The sequence below is a fragment of the Schistocerca gregaria genome, chromosome 9 (assembly GCF_023897955.1).
Source record: "Schistocerca gregaria isolate iqSchGreg1 chromosome 9, iqSchGreg1.2, whole genome shotgun sequence".
Taxonomy (NCBI): Eukaryota; Metazoa; Arthropoda; class Insecta; order Orthoptera; family Acrididae; genus Schistocerca; species Schistocerca gregaria.
Genome location: NC_064928.1, coordinates 91,849,011 through 91,875,846, shown reverse-complemented (window position 1 = coordinate 91,875,846; position 26,836 = coordinate 91,849,011). Strand labels below are relative to the sequence as shown.

Below are 26,836 nucleotides of genomic sequence, written 5' to 3'. Positions count from 1 at the left end.
CCAGTTCTCAGAGAAATTGTGATATGTAATGGTCTAACATTACGATAGTCGATATGCAAATGGCAAAAATTTTACCACAAGTTAACACTTTTCGCGTTTTGTCGTAAATATTGCTGCTAATCCGTGTCTCTTGCCAAATATTACGCTCCTGAAGCGCCTACAATGGCCGATAAGCAAGTTATCGATTACCAAATTCTTCTCCTCTTCTTTTCCTTCAGCATTTGTCCCACGTGGCTGTGGGTCCGTTACATGGGTCTGTTGTCCCTATTTCGCTCTATCACTGGCTGCATCTTGGTGGATGTTGACGCATTCAAAATCTTTATGAATCGTATCAGCCCGACGTTGCTCTGCGTCTTCTGCTGACGACTTCAAGTGTGTAACCCACCTTGGCACTAGAGCCATCACCAACCTGTAAATCATGCCCAAACCATGGAAGACGACTCTCACGCATCTTGTCTTGGGTCGGAGCAACACCAAACTGTTTCCTAATTGGAAACGTGATCTAACTTAGTGAGGCCTGATGTCCACCATAGCATCTTCGTTCCCACTACACTTAGGGGCCGTTCTGTCTCAATTGTAGTCGGCCAGCACTCACAACCGTACAAGGCGACTGGTCGGATCACAGTTCGATAGGTTTTTGATTTTAAATTATCTTTCATCCTGCGGTCGCAAGTGACTGCCGCTGTTGTTCGCCACTTCATCCAGACTGTCTAAGTTCTGGTGCTGACCTCTTTGGTGAGTCGGTCGCCAACAGTAATCGTGGAACCGTGGTACATAAACTTACTCACACGAGACAGATCTTCACCATTAATCTTGAAGGTACACATTTCATGTCTGCCTGATGTCATGTACTCAGTTTTCTTCAAAATAAGGCACAAACCGTGTTGCGCCAACTGATCATTTCGGTTTTGAGTTTGGCTCTCCAGATCAAGCTCGTTTTCTGCTGCCAGCATCACGTCGTCAGCATAAAGTAGGGCCCATCTAATCGAAATCGATGTAATTATCAGTTGCAATGACTTCGAAGCTCCTATTTTGTACACAACGAAGAGACCAGACACCTTTGTACGTGACATAAATTTCCACTCGATAGCGCCACCCAGTCCTCAGAGAAATCGTGATATGTAACGGTCGAACACTACGATAGTCGATATACAAATGACAAAGACATATATTTTTCGTAACATTTTACTACAAATTAGCACTTGTGGCCTTTTTTCGTAATTATTGCTCATAATCCTCATCTATTGCGTAATATTACGGTCCTAGGTCAACTGCATGGTACCTAATAGGTGAGTTTTCGATGGCCAAAACATGACCTGTAACATGCCGTCCTTGTCGACTGCATTGACTTAGAAGCTTCTAATCTGTACAGAACGAAAAGAGCGGATGCCTTAGTACATGACATAAATTTCCACTCCATAGCTGTAACAATTTCCGAGAGAAATGTGATGTTCGGGTATTACATAGTACGAAAACAAATGACAAAAACGGAACTTTTTCTTAAGATTTCATTATAAATTAATACTTTTCGTGTTTTCTCGTGTAATTCTGCTGCTAGAGCTCGTTTCTTGTGAAATATTATGGTCCTAGCCCAACTGCATTGCACATAAAACCTCAATAGGAGATTTCTGATAACCAAACCGTGAGCAGTAAAATGACGCACTTGTCGATTGCATCGACTTCGAAGCTTCTATTATGTACACCATGAAGAAACCGGATACTTTGGTATGTGAAATAAATTTCCACTCGATAGCTGTAACCATTCTAGAGAGGAAGGCATGCAATGTGACGTTCTATTACGATAATACGCAAACAAATGACAGAAACGGAACGTTTTCCTTACATTTTATCACAAATTAACACTTCTCGTCGTTTTATGGCGTAATGATGCAGCTACACCTCGTCTCGTCCCAAATATTACGGTCCTACGTCAACTGCATGACATTTAAAACTGAAAATCGTATTGTCAGTATTGCCTCATGTGTTCCAACATTTCTATGGAATCCAAACTGATCCTTCGCGAGGTCGGCTTGTACCTGTTTTCCCATTCGTCTGTAAAGAATTTGTGTTAGTATTTGTCAGCTTTTACTTACAGTAAAAGCCATTGTCCTTTTAAACACTACTGCCTGTCATTTATAAATGTGAAGTTGTATATTTGTGATCTCTCTCGTGTAATGCAGCAAAATAGTTGTATCAGTGTATAAATAATTTTAAAAAATCCCAACTCAAAATATAATAAGAATAGTCTGTACTAAAACATTTGGCACCATGTTGCACATTTTAATGGCTTTTAGTAAATTAACTGCACAGGCAAAGGTTGGGTCCAGTTTCAAGTCATTACATAGCTACAATCTGTTGGTAAGTTTCATTTCAATATGTGAACCACTGTAGAGTTAAATTTACATTGTATCATCTTATACATATCAGATGTATGCAATGCCATTTAGATTAGTATTTGTTAAGGTTTTTTGTCTGTGGAAAATACTTTATTAATCTAGCAGAAATTAATGATACTACATGGTTATTCCATTCTTGTAGTCAGTGCCTCATCTAACTTCAGAAATCTGGAAAGTTGCACTGATACCAATTAGGACTATCAATATATGGCGTTTAATGAAACAGATCATGAACCTGAATGGGGATGGGAAGCCAAGGTCAGTTAGTCTGATCAATGAAAGCATAGTGGATCACTCTGTGAACTCCCACAGTGATAAGATGACCATTTCAGCATTTAGTCATAGCCAGTACACAGATACCTACATGTCTTAATAGTAAAACTATTAAATAGCACTACCCTAACTCTTACCATTCTTGACAGTTTCGGGTTTGAAGGCTGAAAGGTGTGTATCCAGTCAATAGATGCCAAATTCCTTGTATTCATAGATCTGCTGCTTAGTAATGAGTTAACCTACTGACCTCAGTTTTTAATCATTGAGTGCTTAGGCTCCTGAGTTTATATAATGTATAGAAAATAGGATAAGTCATTCAGATTGTTTATGAAAAATGTTGAAAAACGCACTTTTTCCCATGTTCTTAAAATTACTGATTTTTTTAAACATTAGAAAATACAGGATGGAATGTAGCAATATTGCTATTCACCACATAGTGGAGATGCTGAGTCGCAAATAGGCACAACAAAAAGACAATTACAAAATAAGCTTTTGGCCAACAAGGCCTTTGTCAGAAATAGACAATGGGTGCACATTCTGTCTCTCTCTCTCTCTCTCTCTCTCTCTCTCTCTCTCTCTCTCTCTCTCTCTCTCTCACACACACACACACACACACACACACACACACACACACACAATGATCACAGTCTGTTGGAGCTGAAGCCACACTACGAGCAGCAGCAGCATTGCATGTTGGGAGAGGCAACTGGGTGGGGATAAGGAGGAGGCTGGGGCAGGGAGGGGGAGGGATAGCAGGGTAGGGGTGGGGGACGATGGAGTGCTGCTGGGAATCATGCAGGGATGAGGTGGAAAGAGGGTAGTTCAGCTAGGTGCAGTCAGGAGGTTAAATGTAGAGCAGAAGAGAGGTGTGGATGCAGAAATAGAAGTAAAAAGTGCACTGGTGGAATAGAGAGCTGTGTATTGCTGGAATAGGAACAGCGAAGGGAGTGATAAGATAATGACAATGATGACAACAATGGCGATGATGATGGTTTGTGGGGCACTCAACAACTTAGTCATCAGAGCCTGTACAAATTCCCAATTTTTGCATTTGTGGCTTCGCCACATCCCAATTGATGATACGATGATGATGATACAATGATGATGATGATGATGATATGATGATGATGATGATGATACGATGATGATGATGATGATACAATGATGATGATGATACGATGATGTTGATGATGATGATGATACGACGGTGATACGATGGTGATGATGATACGGCGGTGATGATGATGATACGGCGGTGATGATGATGATACGGCAGTGATGATGTGATACGGCGGTGATGATGGTGATACGGCGGTGATGATGATGCGACGGCGATGATGATGATGCGACGGCGGTGATGATGATGATGCGGCGGCGGTGATGATGATGATGCGATGGCGGTGATGATGATGATGATGATGCGAAGGCGGTGATGATGATGATGATGATGCGACAGCGGTGATGATGATGATGATGATGCGACAGCTGTGATGATGATGATGATGATGATGCGATTGCGGTGATGATGACGATGATGATGTGACGTTGGTGATGATGATGCGATGTCGGTGATGATGATGATGATGGTGATGATGCGACGGTGGTGATCATGATGATGTTACAATGAGCACAAGCACCCAGTCCCCAGCTGGAGAAAATCCCCGAGCTGTCTATGAATAGAACCCGGGCTCCAGTGATCCAGAAGCAGCAACGCTAGCCGCTAGACCATGAGCTGCAGACTGATGGGTAAGGACAATGACTAACAAGGTTAAGGCCAGGAGGGTGACAGGAATGTAGGATATACGGCAGGGAGAGTTCCCACCTGTGCAATTCAGAAGAGCTGGTGTTGGTGGGAAGGATCCATATGGCATAGGCTGTGAAGCAGTTATTGAAATGAAGACTGTTGTATTGGGCAGCATGTGCAGCAACATGGTGGTTCAGTTGTTTCTTGGCCACAGTTAGTCAGTGGCCATTCATGCAGACAGCCAGCTTGTTGGTTGTTATGCACACATAGAATGCAGCACAGTGGTTGCAGCTTAGCTTGTAGATCACGACTGGTTTCACAGGCCCTATTTTTGATGGGATAGCTGATGTATGTGAGTGGACTGGAGTAGTGGTGGTGGGAGGATGTATGGGACAGGTCTTGAGTCTAGGTCTGTTAAAGAGAGATGAGCCATGAGATAAGGGGTTGGGAACAAGTGTTGTGTTGAGATGAAAAAGTATATTGTGTAGGGAACAATAACTGGCCATAAACTCAACCACCCAGAACTCTCCATAGGGCTCACAGAGAAAATTTCTGCTCTTGTAGACCAACACTTTCAGCATATTACCCTGAACCCACCCTCCTATATAAAAGATACCAACCATTTCCTCCACTGACTCTCCACAGTTCCTATCCCTTTACCACACAGTGCCCTGCTCATCACTCTTGATACCAACTCCCTTTACACTAACATCCCAATGATCATGGTCTTACCATTATTGAACACTACCTTTCCCAATACCTGATGGATTCCAAACGAGCAACCTCCTTCCTGGTCGCCATGACCAACTATATCCTCACCCACAATTATTTCTCCTCTGAAGGCATAACCTACAAACAAATCTGGGGTACGGCTACGGGCACCTGCATGGCACCTTCCTATGCCAACCTATTCATGGACCATTTAGAGGAATCATTCCTAAAAACACAGACTCCTAAACCTCTCACCTGGTTTAGATTCATTGCTGACATCTTTGCGATCTGGATTGAGTGTGAGGACATCCTATCCACATTCCTCCAGAAACTCAACAGCTTCTCACCCATTAGCTTCACCTGGTCCCACTCAACCCAACAAGCCACCTTCCTAGATGGTGACCTCCACATCAAAGATGGCTACATCACAGCCTCTGTCCATATCAAACCTACCAGCCACCACCAATACCTCCACTTAGACAGCTGTCACCTGTTCCTTACCAAGAAGTCTCTCTTCCATACAGCCAAGCAACCCAAGGGCACTGCATTTGCAGTGACGAGCGGTCCCTCTCATCATTTACTGAGGGTCTCACTGAGGCTTTTACAAAATGTAATTATGCTCCCAACTTTGTACAAAAACAAATATCTCATGCTTTATTTTTACAGTCACCCATCACTTCACAAAGTCTCACCATCCAGCTGCAGAGGAGCATTCCCTTCGTAACTCAGTACCACCCAGGACTGGAGCAATGAGAAATGTCCTGCCCACTATCCTTCCCCTCCCCTTCCCCCCACACTAGTATTCCACCGGCCACTTAATCTACACAATATACTCGTCCATCCCTATGCAACCCCTGCTCCCAAACCATTACCACATGGCTCATATCCCTGTAATAGACCTAGATGCAAGACCTGCCCCATACATCCTCCTACCTTCACCTATTCCAGTCCACTCACAAACATCACCTATCCCATAAACAGTAGGGCTACCTGTGAAACCAGTCGCAATCTACAAGCTAAGTTGCATCCACTGTGCTGCATTCTATGTGTGCATGACAACCAACAAGCTGTCTGCATGAATGGCCACTGACTACCTGTGATCAAGAACCAACTGAACCACCCTGTTGCTGAGCATGCTGCTCTGCATGACATTCTTCATTTCAGCGGCTGCTTCACAGCCTGTGTCCTTCCAACCAACATCAGCTTTTCTGAATTGCGCGGGTGGGAGCTTTCCCTGCAATGTATCCTATGTTCCTAGAACATCCTGGCCTCTACCTTCATTAGTCGTTGTTCTTACCCATCAGTGCCTTCCCTGTTCCCATTCCAGCACTACACAGCCCTCTATTCCACCAATGAACTTTTGACTTCTCTCCTTTTTTGCTGCCTCACCTCTCCCCTGCTCTCCTTCTAACCTCCCAACTGCACCTAGTTGCCCTACCCTCTCTCCACCTCATATCTGCATGCTTCCCAGCAGCTTTTCATCATCTCCCACTCCTACCCTGCTATCCCTCCCCACCACAGCCTACTTCTTACCCTCACCCAGTTGCCTCTCCCAACATGCACTGCTGCTGCTCGTAGTGTGGCTTCAGCTGCCAGACTGTGGTCATGTGTGTGTAAGTTCCACTTGTGTGTGTGTAAGGGGGGGGGGGGGGTCTATTTTTGACAAAGGCCTTGTTGGCCGAAAGCTTCTTTTGTGACTTTTTTTTGTTATACCTATCTGTGATCCAGCATCTCTGCTATATGATTTTAAAATCGTAACTTTACAGGCACACATTTCAGACCTCAGCTTATACATTGTACTTCTTTAGTACTAATATTCAGTATAAACAACGGAAAGTATTTCACAATACAATCTACAAATCTTATTTTCAATTAAAGATGACTCAATTGGGAAAAAGTCCAGTTCGACAAACTTCAAAGTCATGGGCATACAGGCAGACAATTGAATCTCAGCTTGATTTTTTGCTAAAATGTTTCCATTCTTGGTAGCAATCTTAGCTCAGAGAAGAATGTCTAACTCTCTCTCTTCATTGGCAAAGAATAAAATATCACTTACACATACCATCCACATTCAACACTACATGGGATTCAAAAATAAAAACCATTTGTGCTTCTTGAAATTTTTTTCCTAACATTTATGTGGTACACATGTAGGTCAAAACTGTACAAAAATGAGAGCTGAGAACAGTTATTATTTTTTAATGTATATTTTGTATTTCACTGTTATGTGTTTTTAATGTAAACAATTAAAAAAAGGCCGCACGGCAGCTACGGTCGCAGGTTCAAATCCTGCCTTGGGCATGGATGTGTGTGATGTCCTTAGGTTAGTTAGGTTTAAGTTGTCCTAAGTTCTAGGGGACTGATGACCTCAGCAGTAAGTTCCATAGTGCTCAGAGCCATTTGAACCAATTAAAAGAGCAGCTTGGGTGCACAAATGTGGTGATATATTATTATTCTGTTAATGGAAATCAAAGACATCAGTGAAATCAAAGATGCAACCATTTATGAAAGACATTAATATTTTTTACATGCATACTGGTATATATAGACACACAGATTCTACAAAGAACAGTTTCATAAACAAATTTGTATATAAAGAAGGAAATAGTATTTTTTAAAACTCTTCTACCTTGAATATAACATTGTTTTCCCTGACATCTTCATCCAAAAACGAAATATGTTCACTTAAAAGTAGGAGTGTTAGTGGCAGTGGCTAGAAATGCATGATGTAATTGTGTTTGTGAAACTGTCTCCACTGTACTCTACCTGTGTTCCAAGAAACCTTAGCGTGATTTGATCTCTTTTGAAGAAACAAAAACTAATCAATATCTATTATTTTGTGGAATGTCCATGCATACATGTCTTCACGAGTAAAGGTGTAGTTTTATGGTGGTGTAGCTTCCAAGCTGGTTGTTCTGGCTTGGCATTTGACAGTTCCTCCATTGCCATCAGAGGGGCTATAAGTGCCATTCTGCTTCAGTCTTAAAATCTGGTCTGTGCAGTTCTTGTAATTTTTGTAGTGTGGTGCAGCATTTCAAACAAAAATTGAGATTCAATGTTTACATGCCCACCAAGGACTATAATGTTGGTGAATTTTGGCATTTTTTTCTGGGTGGAGTCATCTTTAAGTGAAAGTAAGAACTATTAATTGCAGTGTGAAATGTTTTCCATTTTTGTTTAGATTGACGATAAGACTGTTGGGTCACAGTGCACAAGCTGAAGACTGTACTGTTTCCCTACGAAAGTTATGATATTTTTAAAAGATCATGAATTTAAAGCACAGCATGGAAAGTGTTTTTCAACATTTTTTTTCTAAAAAATCTGAATGATTTCATACATTATGTGAACTAAGTGATAAAAAATTGAAGTCTCTAGGTTAACTCCTTACTAAGTAGTAGATCTCTGAAATAGGGAAACAGGTGCTGACTAATGACTGGTACACACCCTTGAACCTTCAAACCTGAATTTTTCAAAAATGGTCAGAGCTAGGACAACAGTGCTATTTGGCAGTTTTATTATTGAGACATGTAGGTACCCACAAATGATGCACGCGCACGCACGCGCACTCACATGCGCACGCAGATGAGAGTTAGTGCTCATAAATATTAAGTTGCTGCATAGTGTTTTTGTGTTTCATGTTGATATTCCTGTTGCTATGGGTTTATTTATTGTTTGTTATTTTCTTACTTTTAGTTAACTGTTGCTATTTGAGTTTTCGTATTGTCATTTTGTCTTTGGAGATAGTGAATGGAGCTGTGGAGTGCCGAGTCATGGAATCGGAACATTTGCAACATATTCTTCTGTTTGATTCCAGTGGAGAGATGAAAAGCAGCAGAGGTAGCCAGAAATATTTGTGCATTAAATGGGGATAATGCCATAGAACAGAGCAAGGCAAGAGGAGGATTGTTTTGACATTGTGACTTTCTGCATTGAGGAAGACCTTTGAGGTTTGATGATGGTTGTTTAAACACACATTCAAGATGGCGGTGATTGAGAAGTTTAGTGAATTTGTGCCTCCAGTTATTTTGAATTTTCAAATGTTATCCGGCATCAATAGCAAGAAGATGATCAACAAAAGTGCTTCGCAAAGTTTCAAGTCTAGTGCCACACAAAAAACCTGCAGTGAAAAATCATCCAAATCAAAATGTAAGTGTGTAACATGTGAAGTCCATCCTGACAAAGCAAAACTAGTTGAAACTATTAATTCATTGCAAGAAATTGTGCGCAGATCCTGGGCATAAAACAGTGTTAGCTGATAGACTCATGGAAAACTAAAAATCGCCGAGCAGGGCGTAAGTGAATTCGACAGAGATAAAGTGTACACAGTAATCGATGATTCCGTCACCATTTCAAGTTTTCCAACACATTCTGGGTGTACCAGTAACGCTAACCATAGCGCAATCATTTTGTCGTCTTTAGTAATAAATTCTCCTGCCGTGCTCCAAAAAATGGTAGGTCTATACAAAAGATCAAATCGTGCACCATCTGAAAGAAAAGCCTGTTATTAAGCAAAATGTGGAACCTACACAACAGAGACCATGTAAAATAAAGTGTGCAGATATTGTAAATAGTGTTTCTTCTTCAGTAATAGCTCAAAGAAACAAATTCAATATCCTACTACAAAACGATGGTCATTGTGAAAAACAAACTTCTGCTGCATACAATAAATTTGCTCCCAAGGCCGCAAAGTTAACACAGGTTCATAGTTATCAAAGAAGGTTACCGAATGTGCAAAAACAGAATATATCTACAAAGCAAAAACACGTTTCAAAACCTTCTAGCCCCAAAACTGTGATGAACAAAAAAATTTGTGTGCTTGGTGACAGTCATGGACGTGGAATTTCAGCACTATTGAAAGATAAATGTAATTTAATGGTAACAGGTTTTGTGAAGCCATGAGCACAGTTTTGTGAGGTAAATAAACTAACAAACTCTACTGATGTATCTCACTTAAGTAATTGTGATTTTGTCGTGCTTCTAGGTGGTTCAAACGATATATATAGGAATGAAACAAAAGGGTTTGCAAAAGAAATGAAGGAATGCTTAAACAACCTATTACATACAAATGTACTTGTTGTTAACATTCCTCAACGTTATGATTTACCTTCCTGGTCCCGTGTCAACCAAGAAATTTGCATTGCAAACAAACTGATATCAGAAATATGTTCTACATTTCATAACGTAGAGATCATTGATACATACAATTTAGGAAGAAGATTCCATACAGCTCATGGACTACATTTAACTATGTTAGGAAAAGATCAAATAGTAGAAAAATTCTGAAATCATATCCTGAAGAAATCAGCCCCAAGTATCAAGATCACCAAACAACCACAAATTACAAAATGGTTTAGGCCAAAAACAGAAGCTTTGATGGAAGCAGAACTGTGTCAACCACTCAAAACCATCTCTGCTACTGAAAATTGCGTGCAAGAAGCCACACACAAAAATAAAATCTCGGCCAATTTTTTAGGGAAGTGCTGTGTCAGAAATACCTTTAGAAAAGGAAATTAATTAAACCCTTAACTGAAAAGTCACGAAGTCCATCATTTCTTGTATTACAACATAATGTCCAGTCATTCAGAAATAAGATTCAAATGCTGGAAGTGTTACTTCAGTCTCAAATAAATCCAGATGTAATATGTATTACCGAACACTGGCTGTCTAAAGAAGAAATTCGGTCAACCTCTATTCCAAGGTACTCATTAACAAGCTTCTATTGTAGGAATTTCTCCACACATGGCGGTACTGCTATATTTGTAAAGGACCAGATAAAATTCAGTGAGGTAGGCCTAAATGAACAGATTGCATTATCTGAAGATAAGGAATTTGAGCTTTCTATGGTTAAGCTGCCTGAACTAAACTATATAATTATAAATGTATACAGAGCACCAAGTAATAACATTCCAAATTTTATGACCAAATTAGAAGTTCTGCTGAATAGTGTCAGTTCATTAAATATGAGAATAATACTTTGTGGTGATTTTAACATTGATTTATCAAAAAACAGTAATGCTAAATTTGATTTGTTAAACATGACCAAATCCTTTAATATGATCCCCACAATACACTCTCCAACAAGATCAACAGAGCATACTGATTCAATAATTGATCAAATCTTCATAACTGATACTTGTTACAAATTCACTGGTGAAGTACTGAGCATGGGATACAGTGACCATGATGCTCAGCTACTGAGCGTTGACATGGAAAATAGTAAAATCAGTCTCAAAAAAGTATTTCAAAGAAGAAACTTTTCAGATGGCAATATTATGATTTTTAACTTCCTATTAGCAAAGGAAAATTGGGACAGTGTTTACATGCAAACAACTGTTGATAACATGTTCTTAAGCTTCCGTAACAGCTTCCTTTATTACTTTAATACAGCATTTCCATTTGAAACAAAACCTTCAAGCAATCAAAATAGAAAGTCGTGGGCAACAAAAGGAATCAAAATTTCTAGTGAGAGAAACAGATTTCTCCAATACTGCTCCAAAAAATACATAGTCACTAAAGAATTTTCTGACTATTGTAAAGCCTAGAAAAAAACTTATCTTAGAGTGATTAGACAGGCAAAACTTTTATGGAATGACAATTTCATAAGAAACTCTTCAAACAAAATGAAACCTATGTGGAAAGTTATAAAAAAAGAAACTTGTAGTTCAACACCTAAAAAGGAAAACATTTCTCTGACACTTAATGACTCTAAGATCACAGATCCATACACAGTTGTAAACAAGTTCAATGAATATTTCACCTCACTAGTAGAAGATCTCATTCAGGCAAACTGCAAGGTATCGTTCTTCAATTCCACCAATACGTCAAACAGCACTAATGCCCTGATGAAATTATGAACATAATAAAATTGTTACGCAATAAAATCTCTAGTGGTTATGATGAAGTACCTGACCTCATATTAAAGGTGTGTGCTCCCCATATAGTAAAGCCATTATCAACCATCTACAACCAATCATTAAAAACTGGCATTTTTCCAGATGCTCTCAAAATAGCTAAAGTCTCACCATTACTGAAGAAAGGTTCCCCTGATTTAGTATCCAATCATAGACCATTCTCCATATTAAGCATCTTTTCAAAAATCCTGGAAAAACTTTTTTATGACAGGCTTATAAATTTCATAAAAAACCACGCACCAATCAGCATTCAACAACATGGTTTTAGTAAATCTTTATCCACCCAGACAGCAATTTTTGAACTGTTGGACCACATACTGAAATCAATTGACCAACATAATATAGCTGCAGGTATCTTCTTAGATCTCTCTAAAGCCTTTGACGTACTAGATCATAAAATACTGCTTGCTAAATTGGAAAGAAGAGGAATAAGAGGTGTGGCTCACAACTGGCTATGCTCTTACCTACAAATCCACAGATGGAAGGTATCACTTCAATACGATATTAACGTACAGAATAAAATAAATAACACAGTTTTCCTCTTGGAGGAAAGAACAATAAGATATAGTGTTCCCCATGGTTCTGTTCTAGGGCCATTACTTTTACTCATTTACATAGATGATATTGTTGAACGTATGACCCCCGAAATAACTATCCTCTTTGCTGATGATACAAGCATAGTGCTGACTGGATCTAGCCCTGAATCCCTTCAGACAATATCTGATAACTCTACGAAAAACTTTCTGAGTGGTTTAACAAAAATGGCCTAATTGTTAATAGAGGGAAAACTGTATGTATCAACTTCCATCTAATTCCCACATCCAGTCAAAAAACTATCCAAGTAAAGTTAAATAATGATAAAATTGAAAATGTAAATGCAACAAAATTTTTGGGTCTATGGGTCCAACAAAATTTAAAATGGGACACACATATAAACAACTTATCAAAGAAACTCTCATCATTGTGCTATGGACTTTTTTTTTTGGTCATCAATCTACTGACTGGTTTGATGCGGCCTGCCACGAATTCCTTTCCTGTGCTAACCTCTTCATCTCAGAGTATCACTTGCAACCTACGTCCTCAATTATTTGCTTGACGTATTCCAATCCCTGTCTTCCTCTACGGTTTTTGCCCTCAACAGCTCCCTCTAGCACCATTGAAGTCATTCCCTCATGCCTTAGCAGATGTCCTATCATCCTGTCCCTTCTCCTTATCAGTGTTTTCCACATATTCCTTTCCTCTCCAATTCTGCGTAGAACCTCCTCATTCCTTACTTTATCAGTCCACCTAATTTTCAACATTCATCTATAGCACCACATCTCAAATGCTTCGATTCTCTTCTGTTATGGTTTTCCCAGTCCATGTTTCACTACCATACAATGCTGTACTCCAGACATACATCCTCAGAAATTTCTTCCTCAAATTAAGGCCGGTATTTGATATTAGTAGACTTCTCTTGGCCAGAAATGCCTTTTTTGCCATAGCGAGTCTGCTATTGATGTCCTCCTTGCTCCGTATGTCATTGGTTATTTTTTTGCCTAGGTAGCAGAATTCCTTAACTTCATTGACTTCATGACCATCAATCCTGATGTTAAGTTGGTCGCTGTTCTCATTTCTTCTACTTCTCATTACCTTCGTCTTTTTCCAATTTACTCTCAAACCATACTGTGTACTCATTAGACAGTTCATTCCGTTCAGCAGATCATTTAATCCTTCTTCACTTTCACTCAGGATAGCAATGTCATCAGCGAATCATATCATTGATATCCTTTCACCTTGTATTTTAAATCCACTCCTGAACCTTTCTTTTATTTCCATCATTGCTTCCTCGATGTACAGATTGAAGAGTAGGGGCAAAAGGCTACAGCTCTGTCTTACTCCCTTCTTAATACGAGCACTTCGTTCTTGATCGTCCACTCTTATTATTCACTCTTGGTTGTTGTACATATTGTATATGACCCGTCTCTCCCTATAGCTTACCCCTACTTTTTTCAGAATCTCAAACAGCTTGCACCATTTTATATTGGCGAACGCTTTTTCTAGGTCGACAAATCCTATGAACATGTCTTGATTTTTCTTTAGCCTTGCTTCCATTATTAGCCGTAACGTCAGAATTGCCTCTCTCGTGCCTTTACTTTTTCTAAAGCCAAACTGATCGTCACCTAGCGCATTCTCAATTTTCTTTTCCATTCTTCTGTATATTATTCTTGTAAGCAGCTTCAATGCATGAGCTGCTAAGCTGATTGTGCGATAATTCTCACACTTGTCAGCTCTTGCCGTCTTCGGAATTGTGTGGATGATGCTTTTCCGAAAGTCAGATGGTATGTCACCAGACTCATATATTCTACACACCAACATGAATAGTCGTTTTGTTGCCACTTCCCCTAATTATTTTAGAAATTCTGATGGAATGTTATCTACCCCTTCTGCTTTATTTGACCGTAAGTCCTCCAAAGCTCTTTTTAATTCTGATTCTAATACTGGATCCCCTATCTCTTCTAAATCGACTCCTGTTTCTTCTTCTATCACATCAGACTAATCTTCACTCTCATAGAGGCTTTCAATGTATTCTTTCCTCCTATCTGCTGTCTCCTCTGCATTTAACAGTGGAATTCCCGTTGCACTCTTAATGTTACCACCGTTACTTTTAATGTCACCAAAGGTTGTTTTGACTTTCCTGTATGCTGAGTCTGTCCTTCTGACCATCATATCTTTTTCGATGTCTTCACATTTTTCCTGCAGCCATTTCGTCTTAGCTTCCCTACACTTCCTATTTATTTCATTCCTCAGCGACTTGTATTTCTGTATTCCTGATTTTCTTGGAACATGTTTGTACTTCCTCCTTTCATCAATCAACTGAAGTATTTCTTCTGTTACCCATGGTTTCTTCGCAGCTACCTTCTTTGTACCTATGTTTTCCTTCCCTTTTTTAGAGATGTCCTTTCCTCTTCAACTGTGTTGCCTACTGCGCTATTCCTTATTGCTGTATCTATAGCATTAGAGAACTTCAAACGTATCTTGTCATTACTTAGAACTTCCGTATCCCACTTCTTTGCGTATTGATTCTTCCTGACTAATGTCTTGAACTTCAGCCTACTCTTCATCACTGCTATATTGTGATCTGAGTCTATATCTGCTCCTGGGTACACCTTACAATCCAGTATCTGATTTCGGAATGTCTGTCTGACCATGGTGTAATCTAATTGAAATCTTTCCGTATCTCCTGACCTTTTCCAGGTATACGTCCTCCTCATGTGATTCTTGAACAGGGTATTCGCTATTACTAGCTGAAACTTGTTACAGAACTCAATTAGTCTTTCTCCTCTTTCATTCCTTGTTCCAAGCCCATATTCTCCTGTAACCTTTTCTTCTACTCATTCCCCTACAACTACATTCCAGTTGCCCATGACTATTAGATTTTCATCCCCCTTTACATACTGCATTACCCTTTCAATATCCTCATACACTTTCTCTATGTGTTCATCTTCAGCTTGCGACGTCGGCATGTATACCTGAACTATCGTTGTCGGTGTTGGTCTGCTGTCGATTCTGATTAGAACAACCCGGTCACTGAACTGTTCACAGTAACACACCCTCTGTCCTACCTTCCTATTCATAATGAATCCTACACCTGTTATACCATTTTCTGCTGCTGTTGATATTACCCGATACTCATCTGACCAGAAATCCTTGTCTTCCTTCCACTTCACTTCACTGACCCCTACTATATCTAGATCGAGCCTTTGCGTTTCCCTTTTCAGATTTTCTAGTTTCCCTACCACGTTCAAGCTTCTGACATTCCATGCCCCGACTCGTAGAACATTATCCTTTCGTTGATTATTCAGTCTTTTTCTCATGGTAACCTCCCCCTTGGCAGTCCCCTCCCGGAGATTCGAATGGGGGACTATTCCGGAATCTTTTGCCAATGGAGATATCATCATGACACTTCTTCAACTACAGGCCACATGTCCTGTGGATACATGTTACATGTCTTTAATGCAGTGGTTTCCATTGCCTTCTGCATCCTCATGTCGTTGATCGTTGCTGATTCTTCCTTCTTTAGGGGCAATTTCCCACCCCTTGGACAAGAGGGTGCCCTGAACCTCTATCCGCTCCTCCACCCTCTTTGACAAGGCCGTTGGCAGAATGAGGCTGATTTCTTATGCCGGAAGTCTTCGGCCGCCAATGCTGATTATTTATCAAAATTTAGGCAGTGGCAGGGATCTAACCCGGAACCGAAGATGTTTTGATTATGAATCAAATACGCTACCCCTAGACCACGGGTCCCATCTTCTATGGACCAAGAATACTAAAATGTACTACAAGTAAATCCACACTATTGCAAGCATACCATGCGCAGTTCCACTCATTGCTCCGCTATGGAATCATCTTTTGGGGAAATTCAACTCTAAGCACAAATATATTTAAACTACAAAAAAGAGCACTGAGGATAATTTGTGGCCTCAAAAAGCTGGAATCCTGTAAATGTCAATTTATAAAACTTAATGTTCTAAGCATCCCATCCCTATTCATTCAAGAAACAATCCTATTCACCAGGGAATACCTCTCAAGAACAGGCAAATTAATCCAAAACAATGATATACATGCTCATTATACCAGAGGGCTATCTAATGTCCATCAATTTTTTTCAAGGACATCATCATACCAAAAATATATAACTCATCTGGGTGTCATATTACACAATAAAATTCCAGAACAAATAAAAACTGCTCCAGATCCAATATTTAAAGATAAACTAAAGGCATTTCTGACAAAGCACTGTTTCTATTCAGTACAAGAATTCCTGGAAATGAAAAATTATAAAGTTCATTTGTAAAATATTGTGATTAGAGTAAAACATTCTGTAGGCAAAATAATAACCTAATTTATACTATACATAACTATGTTTCAGTTTCACTTCCCAAAATTTTTCAACTCGCTTTATGAATGTACAAGTACTCATTCTATTAGTATTAAAACTTAATTGTCTGTGAAATCTCAATGTTAATTTCATGTTTAATGTAGTTTTTAAATGACAGTGTCCTTCTGTTATGTTTCCAATTGACATTTTCACTATTCTGTAATCTCCATGATTATTTGTGTAAATTTAAAGTAGCACTACATTGCCTACATGTTTCTTAGTTCCCCATGTCAATTGTTTGTATTCTCTGTATGTGAAGTTACTATATTCATCAATGAACAATTTTGTGTACATTTTTTTAAATGGCAGTCCATTGCCTTTTTTCCTCCAAACTACATATTTGTTAAGAAAAACGACTTGTCCTATATCATGTGTACTTTGTACAATATGTGATCCACAGGATAAATAAATCAATAGAATACAAATACAATACATTAATCCACAATGTTCCACATTAGTGTAGGTAAGACCTGGCAAATGTGATGAACTGTAATCATTCAATCACTGTGCAACATCTGCATGCAATGGGGAAGTTTCAAAAATCAGGTGTATGGGTACACAATCACAGAAACTAGCATGTAGCCATATGTGCATTTGTGCTTGTCCCTCATCAACTGACTGTTTAACAACACTGATCATTCCTATCCTGTAGCATTACTAGCGATGAGCAATTGTCTCTTTTGATCTTGTAATTAAATATTCTCAGACATTTAAGTCTCATATTTATCTATGATAATGATTGAAGCAGAAGAAATGAATTAAAATTTGTGCCACAAATGCTAATATCCTTATATTGGTTGAGCCCAAGCAAAGCAGCAACTGCCTGTACGACGAACAGCATGCATCCACAAAAGATAATATTACAGATTTGGTGGAACAGTGATGGCATGTAACCACAATAGCTGACACACATTGTCAACAACTGAAATGTATTGCAGGCACAGTCCAAGAACAGTGACCAGGTAGACTGTGTGAAGTGTTGCTACTCCACAATAACATCCATCCGCATTCAACTAGACTTAAAAAAAAAAAAAAAAAAAAAAAAAAACTATACTGGAATTGGGATGGGAAGACATTCTGGGCCCATCTTATTCATCTGATCTTGCTCTCTCAGAATTTCACCTTTTCCACTCTATATCAGACAACCTCCAAAGAACTTGCTTTCTGTATAAAAAAGCACTTCGAAAATGAATGGATGAGATCTTCACCTAAAAACCACATGATTTATACAATCACAGAATCAAAAAGTTACCCCGTCATTGGCAGTCTGTTGTAAATAGTGAAGGAGAATATATTATTAATAACTAAAGTCTGCAAAAAGGTAGGAATTCAAGGAAAAGGGATAAACTGAAAGAACCAAAGGCTGTAGAGAGTTTCAGAGTATTAGGACACTATTGACAAAAACAGGGGAAAGAGAGAGAGTAGAAGGAAAATGGGTAACTTTGAGAGATGAAGTAGTGTAGGCAGTAGAGGATCAAGTAGGTATAAAGACAAGGGCTAGTAGAAATCCATGGGTAACAGAAGAAACATTGAATTTAACTGATGAAAGGAGAAAATTGCAGTAAATGAAGCAGGTGAAAAGGAATAAATAAGTCTCAAAAATGAGATCGACAGGAAGTGCAAAATGGCTAAGCAGGGATGGCTAGAGGACAAATGTAAGGATGTAGATGTACTTGAGGACAATATTATGGAAATGGAAGAGTACGTAGATGAAGATGAAATGCGAGATTTCATACTGCATGGAGAATTTGACAGAGCACTGAAAAACCTAAATTAAAACACGGCCCGAGGGGTAGGCAACATTCCATAGAACTATTGATAGCCTTGGGAGAGCCAGCCATGACATAACTCTTCCATCTGGTGAGCAAGGCGAAATACCCTCAGACTTCAAGAAGAATATAATAATTCCAACCCCAAAGAAAGACAGCAAACTGTCAGTGTAATAAGTCATGGTTACAAAATGCACATCAATTCTTTGCAGAAGAATGGAAAAACTGGTAGAAGCTAACCTCAGGAAGATCAGTTTGGATTCTGTAGAAATGTTGGAACACGTGAGGTAATACTGACCTTACAACTTATCTTAGAAGATAGGTTAAGAAAAAGTAAACCCCACATTTTTAGCATTTGTATACTTAGAGAAAGCTTTTGACAATGTTGGCTGGAATACTCTCTTTCAAATTCTAAAGGTGACGGGGTAAAATACAGGGAGCGAAAGGCTATTTACAATTTGTACAGAAACCAGATGGCAGTTATAAAAGTTGAGGGGCATGAAAGGGAAGCAGTGGTTGGGAAGGTAGTGACACAGTGTTGTAGTCTATCCCCGATGTTATTCAATCTGTATATTGAGCAAGCAGTAAAGGAAACAAAAGAAACGTTTGGAGTAGGAATTAAAATCCATGGAAAAGAAATAAAAATGTTGAGGTTCGCCGATGACATTGTAATTCTGTCAGAGACGGCAAAGGACATGGAAGAGCAGCTGAAGAGAATGGACAGTGTCTTGAAAGCAGGATATAAAAGGAACATCAGCAAAAGCAAAATGAAGATAATGAAATGTAGTCGAATTAAATCAGGTGATGCTGAGGGAATTAGACACCACGTCTCCCCCCACCCCCCCACCCCCCCACCCCGCCCCCGCCCCAACCATCGGGGACATCTGTCCCCACTTCAAAGCTGGAGAAGCATAAGTCTTCTTCGGCTCCTCTTGCTAGGAAGGGGTTCCTTGGGTCACCCGCTTCCCAGGTTTCTGCTAGTGGGGAAGACGACACCCACCAGAGGCTGAAGAGCCCAAAAGCAGCTAGTCGTAGGGCTTAACATTCATCCTTAGTCCTGGAGACTGAGCCAGTGAAGTCCTCCCAGCCAGAGAAACCCACGGAGCAGCGAGAGAAATCCAAAAAGAAAGCCCCTAAGGTCAAGGAAATTGTGGTGGCATCCACACCAGCACTCCCTCTAAGCTCTGCAGCTGAGGATGGGGTGTAGATTTTGGTGTCCGCTGAGGACCTAGATCTCGCCAGACCCTCAGACACAATGGATATAGACTGCTCAGGCAATAAATTGGTGGCAGCAGGTAACTCTGATGTGTAAAGTACCTCATTGAATGTTCCATGCCTTCACAGTCTCACGATGACATCATCCTCCAGTGGAATTGTGGCAGTTTTTTCCACCGCCTGATTAAACTACGGCAGCTGTTAAGCTTTACACCTGCTATCTGCATTGCCCTCCAGGAGACCTGGTTCCTGGCAATGCAGACCCCTGCCCTCTGCAGCTATAAGGGATATTACAGGAACCGTAGCGACTATAATCGAGTGTCAGGTGGAGTTTGTGTCTATGTCCTAAACTCGGTCTGTAGTGAACGTGCACCCTTTCAAACCTCTCTTGAATCTGTGGCTGTCTGAATAAAGATAACACAGGAAATAACTGTCTGCACTGTATATATTCCTCCAGATGGTGCAGTGTCCCGGAATGTATTAGGTGCACTGATTGATCAACTCCCTAAACCTTTCCTAATTTTGGGAGATTTCAACAGAGGCAGAGATGTCGAAACTTTACTGCCTCAGTTTGATCTATGCCTCTTAAATACTGGGGCCACCACACATTTTAGTGTGGCTCATGGTAGTTACTCAACCATTGATTTATCAATTTGTAGCCCAGGACTTCTCCCGTCTATCCACTGGAGAGCACATGATGACCTGTGTGGTAGTGACCACTTCCCCATTTTCCTGTCACTGCCCCGGCATCAGGCCCACGGAGGCCTGCCCAGATGGGCTTTAAATATGGTGGACTGGGAAACTTTCACCTCTGCTGTCACCATTGACTCTTCCCCGTACAGGGACATCGATGTGATGGTTGAGCAGGTGGCTGCAAAAATCCTTGCAGCAGCAGAAAACACAATCCCTCACTCTTTAGGGTGACACTGGGGAAGGCAGTCCCTTAGTGATCGCCAGAAGTCGCTGAAGCAATTAAGGAGCATCAGTGAGCTCAGCATAAGCGGTACCATTCCCTTGAGCACCTCATAGGCTTTAAACAGCTCCATGCCTGCATTTGCCAACTAATCAAACGACAGAAGCAGGAGTGTTGGAGAGAGAAGTCTCGACCATTGAGTTCCATATGTCACCTTCCCAAGTCTGGGCAAGGATCAAACGTATTTGTGGGTACCATACCCCAACAGCTGTTCCCGGTGTTACCATAAATGGCGTGTTATCTACCAACGCAATCCTGAGTGCCGAGCACTTTACTGAGCACTATGGTCGAGCCTCTGCATAGGAAAATTACCCCCCAGCCTTTCGTACTCTCAAACAGTAGCTGGAAGGGAAAGCCCTCTTGTTCACATGCCACAATGCCTCCTATGATGCTCCATTTATGGAGTGAGAGCTCCTCAGTGCCCTTGCACATTGACCCGACACAGCTCCGGGGCCAGATCGGATCCACAGTTAGATCTCTCATCTGACTCCAAGCAACATCTGGTGCGAAGGCGTCTTTCCATCACAAAGGTGGGAGGTCACCATCATTCAGGTGCTCAAACGCAGTAAAAATCCGCTCGATGCTGATAGCTATTGGCCCATCAGCCTCACCAATGTTCTTTGTAAGCTGCTGGAATGTTTGGTGTGTCAGAGATTGGGTTGGGTTGGGCCCTGGAGTCACGTGGCCTACTGGCTCCATGTCAGGGCAGCTTCCACCAGGGTCACTCTACCACTGATATTGTTGTGTCCCTCAAGTCTGCCATTCGATCAGGATTTTCCAGATGCCAACACCTGGTTCCTGTCTTTTTTGATTTATGAAAAGCGTATGACATGATCTGGCGACATCATAACCTTGCCACATTATACGAGTGGGGTCTCAGAGGCCTGCTCCAGGTTTTTATCCAAAACTTCCGGTCACTTCATACTTTCCATGTCCAAGTTGGTGCCTCCCAAAGTTCCACCATATCCAGGAGAATGGGGTCCTGCAGGGCTATGTATTGAGTGTATCTCTATTTTTAGTGGCCATTAATAGTCTAATGGTCTAGCAGCAGCTATAGGGCTGTCCATCTCACCTTCTCTGTATGCAGACGACTTCTCCATTTTGTACTGTTCCACTAGTACTGGTGTTGCTGAGCGCCGCCTGCAGGAGCCATCCACAAGGTGCAGTCATGGGCTCTAGCCTACAGTTTCCAGTTATTGGCCACAATGTCGTGTGTTATGCACTTCTGTTGTTGTTGTATTGTTCACCCAGAACCAGAACTTTACCTTAATGACAATCCACTCACTGGGATGGAGACGTACCAATTCTTAGGACTGGTTTTTGATGCCAGATTGACTTGGTTTCCTCACCTTCGTCAGCTTAAGCGGAAGTACTGACAGCACCTTGATGCCCTTCGCTGCCTGAGCAACACCAACTGGGGTGCAGATCACTCTAAGCTGCTGCAGCTCTACAGAGCCCTTGTTCAATCCGGCCTTGACTATGGGAGTCTGGTATATGCTTCAGTGGTGCACTCAGCATTGCATTTACTCGGCCCAGTGCACCACTGTGGTATTTGTCTAGTGACAGAAGCTTTTAGGACGAGTGCAGTGACCAGTGTCCTGGTGGAGGACGGAGTCCCTCCATTGCAGGTTAGGCATGCACAACTGCTGGCCAGTTAGGTTGCACATGGTTGTAGGTCCTGCACATCTGAATTACCATGTCCTTTTCCCACCCATGGTGGTTCATCTCCCACAGCAGTGGCCCAGGCCATGGTTTACAATTGCAGTTTGTGTCCGATCCCTTCTTTCCAAACTGGAGTCCTTGCCTTTACCACCTATACTTGAGGTCCATTCACGCACACCCCCATGGTGTTCACCTAGGCCATGGCTTCACCTGGACATTTCACATGGCCTTAAGGACTCAGTTAACCCCGCGGCTCTCTGCTTCCACTTCCTCTCAATTCTTGACATGTACCGAAACCACGAAGTGGTTTACACCGACAGCTCAATGGCTGATGATCATGTCAGCTTTGCATATGTCTATGGAGGACATATTGAACAGCATTCCTTGCCCGATGTTTGCAGTGTTTTCACTGCCAAGTTGGTGGCTTTATCTCGTGCTCTTGAACACATCCGTTTGTGCACCTGTGTGTCATTTCTTCTGTTTGTTGACACCTTGATCAACCTACAAGCTATCAACCAGTGCTACCCTCGTAATCCTTTGGTAGTGACTGTCCAGGACTTCATCTATGCCCTGAAACGATCTAGTCATTCAGTGGTGTTTGTCTGGACTGTAGGTCACGTCGGCATCCCAGGCAACGAATGCCGACAGGCTGACTAAACAGGCTACGCGGAAACAGCTTATGCAGATCGGCTTCTCTGCAACTCACCTGCATTCAGTACTACTCTGCAAGATTTTGCAGCTTTGGGAGACAGAATGGCATAACTTCAGTACGCACAACAAACTGCGTGTCATTAAGGTGACTATGAATGTGTGGAAGACCTCCATGTGGGCCTCTCGCAGGTACTCTGTGGTTCTCTGTTGGCTCTACATTGCCCACACTTGGGTGACACATGGCTACTTCCTGTGCCATATGACCCACCTCAGTGTCTGTGTGGCAATCGGCTCACAGTGGTGCCTATCTTGTTGAGCTGTCCATCTTTATCTGCTCTGCAATGGACTCTTCAGTTACCAGACTCGTTGCCATTAATTTGAACTGACAATGCCTCATTGGCTAATTTAGTTTCATGTTTTATACATGACAGTGGGTTTTATAATTCTATATAAGTTTTCATGCATGTCCTTTGTCCCTTTGTGTTTTCCACTCTAATGCTTTTAGGCTAGGTGTCTGTGTGTCTGAGAGTGGCTGGCTTTTCCTTTTTATTATTGTGGTCGGTCAGCCACTGTCATTTGCTCTCTTGTTTTTATCCCTTATACCTGTTTCTTACCTCTCTGTGTGGTTTTCTTTTCCCGTTTTGTCCATAGTAGTGTTGGTTGTCCTCCTGTTGTTCTTCTGGTTATTCCATTCTCCAGTTATTGTGCTGTACATCTCCTTTCTTTTCTTCTTTCCCGTATGTAATTCTTTTACTGGGAACAAGGGACTGATGACCTCGCAGTTTTGTCCCTTCCCCTCTCCTTTAAACCAACCATCCGAGGGTGGAAGCATTTACAAAACGGTTAAGTTTGTATACAGTTTGTGTGCTGCTGTGGTTAAAGTATACTACCTGTGGTAAAACCATTGCTGATGCAACTGTGGTGCACCAAAGACCAGAGGTGAGAGTTGTGACTGATGGCTGCAGAGATGTGTACAGGTCGCCCAAATCAACTGAGGGGCCACCATCAGTGTCTGTTTAGTGAGCTTTGCTTCACATGGGCCTCTGCAGCAGGCACATGGTTCATCCGCCCGTGATGCTTGCTGTTCATTGGCAACAAAGGATGGAATTTGCATTCCAGTACTGCAGCTGCACATCCATTGAGTGGCGATAGGTGGCCTTTTCAGATGAATTACATTCTATGCTCCTTAACTGAAAGCAAACACCTGCAGCAATTGCTGGAAGGGTGCAGGCAAAACGACAGAGGATTATAGTCTAGGAAATGTTTTTGTGGTCTTCTGTTGGTGATCTTGTCGCACTAGAATGCACACTAGGTCAACACAAGTATGCATCTATCCTTGGGCACTATGTCCACCCCTACATCCAGTTTGTTTTTCCTCGACACAATGGCACCTACCAGCAGGACAATGCATCATGTCACACAGCTCACAGTGTACGTGTGTAGTTTAAAGAGCATCAGGATGAGTGTACTGTAGTCCGCTGGCCACCAAACTTCCTGGATTTAAAGCCAGTTGTGGATCTGTAGGACAACCTCAATCGGACTATAATGTTACTTAAAAACCGTCTTGATTGCAAATTTTTTATTCATATGACTGGTTTCGGTTCATTCAGAACCATCTCCAGATCTGATATTTCAGTTACAGGAGTAACCCGTCCAAATCTACCAATTTTCACATGCTACGTCACATCACTCCTGTAACTGAAATATCAGATCTGAAGATGGTTCTGAATGAACCGAAACCAGTCATATGAATAAAAAATTTGCAATCAAGACGGTTTTTAAGTAACATTATAAAATCACTGATTGCTGTTATCCCATAAGACATTATGTCTGGTTTTGCAAAGCTCAATCGGACTGTTTGCACTGTGGAGCCTTAACTGGGAAACCTAATGCAGCTGTTCATGGAGCTGGAATGGATCCACATCCCTATCAGTACCTTCCAGAACCTCATTGACGCTCTTTCTGCATGCCTCACAGTAGTCAGACAGGTGGTCATGTGACTGGACAGTGTAATTCACAATTTTACTTTTCTCCATGAATGTGACTCTGTGTGGGCTCATCATGTCTTCTTACTTGCAGATATCAGCTGACCCATATGAGCAGCCAGAAACTGAAGAGTTCTATATTGAAGGAAATGTAAGTATTATCCGTTATTCTTGCCTGTAGCTGCTAATGTTTGACAGAGTTTTTGATTAAATAGTGCTATTTTTACATTGTATCAGGGCTAAAAGAGAGAATAACTGATTGTACATGTTTAGGCTAATAAGTATGATAATGTTAGGTGTCACATTTCATCAATTATAAACTTTCCCTCCATTCCAATACTCCTAATTTCTAACAAATTCCTTTTTATTTGTATCTGAAAGTCACAGACTACTATTCTAGAGTAAGAGCTTTTTTTAAAGTCCAAAGTGCAATTGTTTGTCTTCTTTTTTCATTTCTGAAGCTAGAATGGTTATTATGATTTTCTCACTAAGCTAAACCTGAGTGGTGTCTCTTAATTGATTAAATATTTGTTCATTAACTTGCTTCTTTACTGTATCAGGTTTTTGTACTGAACAAGACAGTGCTCAACTGGTTAAAACACATTTATTAGCACACATTGTAATTCTCAAATGACAGACAATTACCAGAAATGTTGAGGGAGTGTCTCTGTCACTCTGTAGATGATTTAGAGAAGACCCAAACTACAGCGCAACACTCTTATTTCTGCAATGAGGTTGGCATCTGCTCCTGTGCATGTACTATCACCCTCCTTAGTCTGGTAGTTTCCGAAATAAATTTAACAATAAACAAGATAACGTGAACATTTTAGAGGGAATACAGTAACTTGCTCTCACTCGATGATAGGCGGTGATATCACATACAGAACATATATTTTTTTACCAGCATGACAGATAGTTGCAACTGTGACCCTCTAGGTACAAGAAGGTTGTTGATAACTCTTTGCTGTAGCCACACATTGTTTAATGGAATCATCATTCTCACAAAGAAATTATTCCAGTTCCCTGAGTAGAGTAATGGGCTTGTAGTTGTGTTTCCAAGACAGATCACAGTGGCTTGATACCTACTTCTGCATCTGAAACTATACACCGTAAAACACTCCAAAGTGAATGGCACAGTGTACCTCCCAATGTTCCATTTATTAGTTCTCAACCCCATTCCATTCACATGACAAGATTGATTGCCTAACAGTGTTTGTGTGAGATGCGAGCTGTCTAATCTTGTCTTTATGATCCATATGGGAGCAGTACGTGGGAGGGCTGTGTATATTCCAAGTTTCCTCATGTAAAGATGCTTCTTGAAACTTATTGGCACTCACAGAGCAATTGATGTCTCTCTTCAAGTGTCCTCCAGTTCAGTTTTTTCAGAATCTCTGTGACGCTATCCTAGTGCTCAAACAAGCCTATGATGATTGATGTTGTTCTTCTTTGTGTACTGGTATATTGGATATCTCATGATAGTAATGTTTGGTACATGTCCCACATACTTGAGCAATATCCTTGTGTGGGTGTTTTGTAAGTAGTCATTATAGACAGATTAAGGTTTCCTAGTATTCTGCCAGTGAACCGAAATGTGACATCTGTGTCAAATAAGACTGAACCTATGT

At 40.9% G+C, this 26,836-nt stretch overlaps 1 protein-coding gene across 6 annotated transcripts in view; it reads left to right on the top strand.

The window, feature by feature from the left end:
• The first annotated feature begins 1,176 nt into the window (after positions 1 to 1,176).
• The window catches only part of LOC126292313 (uncharacterized), a 61,651-nt gene continuing 35,991 nt past the window's right edge, over positions 1,177 to 26,836 (top strand). For 4 of the 6 annotated variants that reach the window (XR_007552095.1, XR_007552093.1, XM_049986244.1 and 1 more), the window contains exons 1-2: positions 2,127 to 2,358; positions 25,306 to 25,362. Coding sequence is in view for 3 of the 6 variants with exons in the window: in XM_049986244.1 (XP_049842201.1) it covers positions 2,269 to 2,358; positions 25,306 to 25,362 (147 nt within the window). In the remaining 3 variants the exon portion in view is untranslated. Of the gene's footprint in view, positions 1,290 to 1,564; positions 1,726 to 2,126; positions 2,359 to 25,305; positions 25,363 to 26,836 lie in introns of those variants that run through there. The other 2 variants (XM_049986245.1, XR_007552097.1) reach the window with 2 other exon arrangements.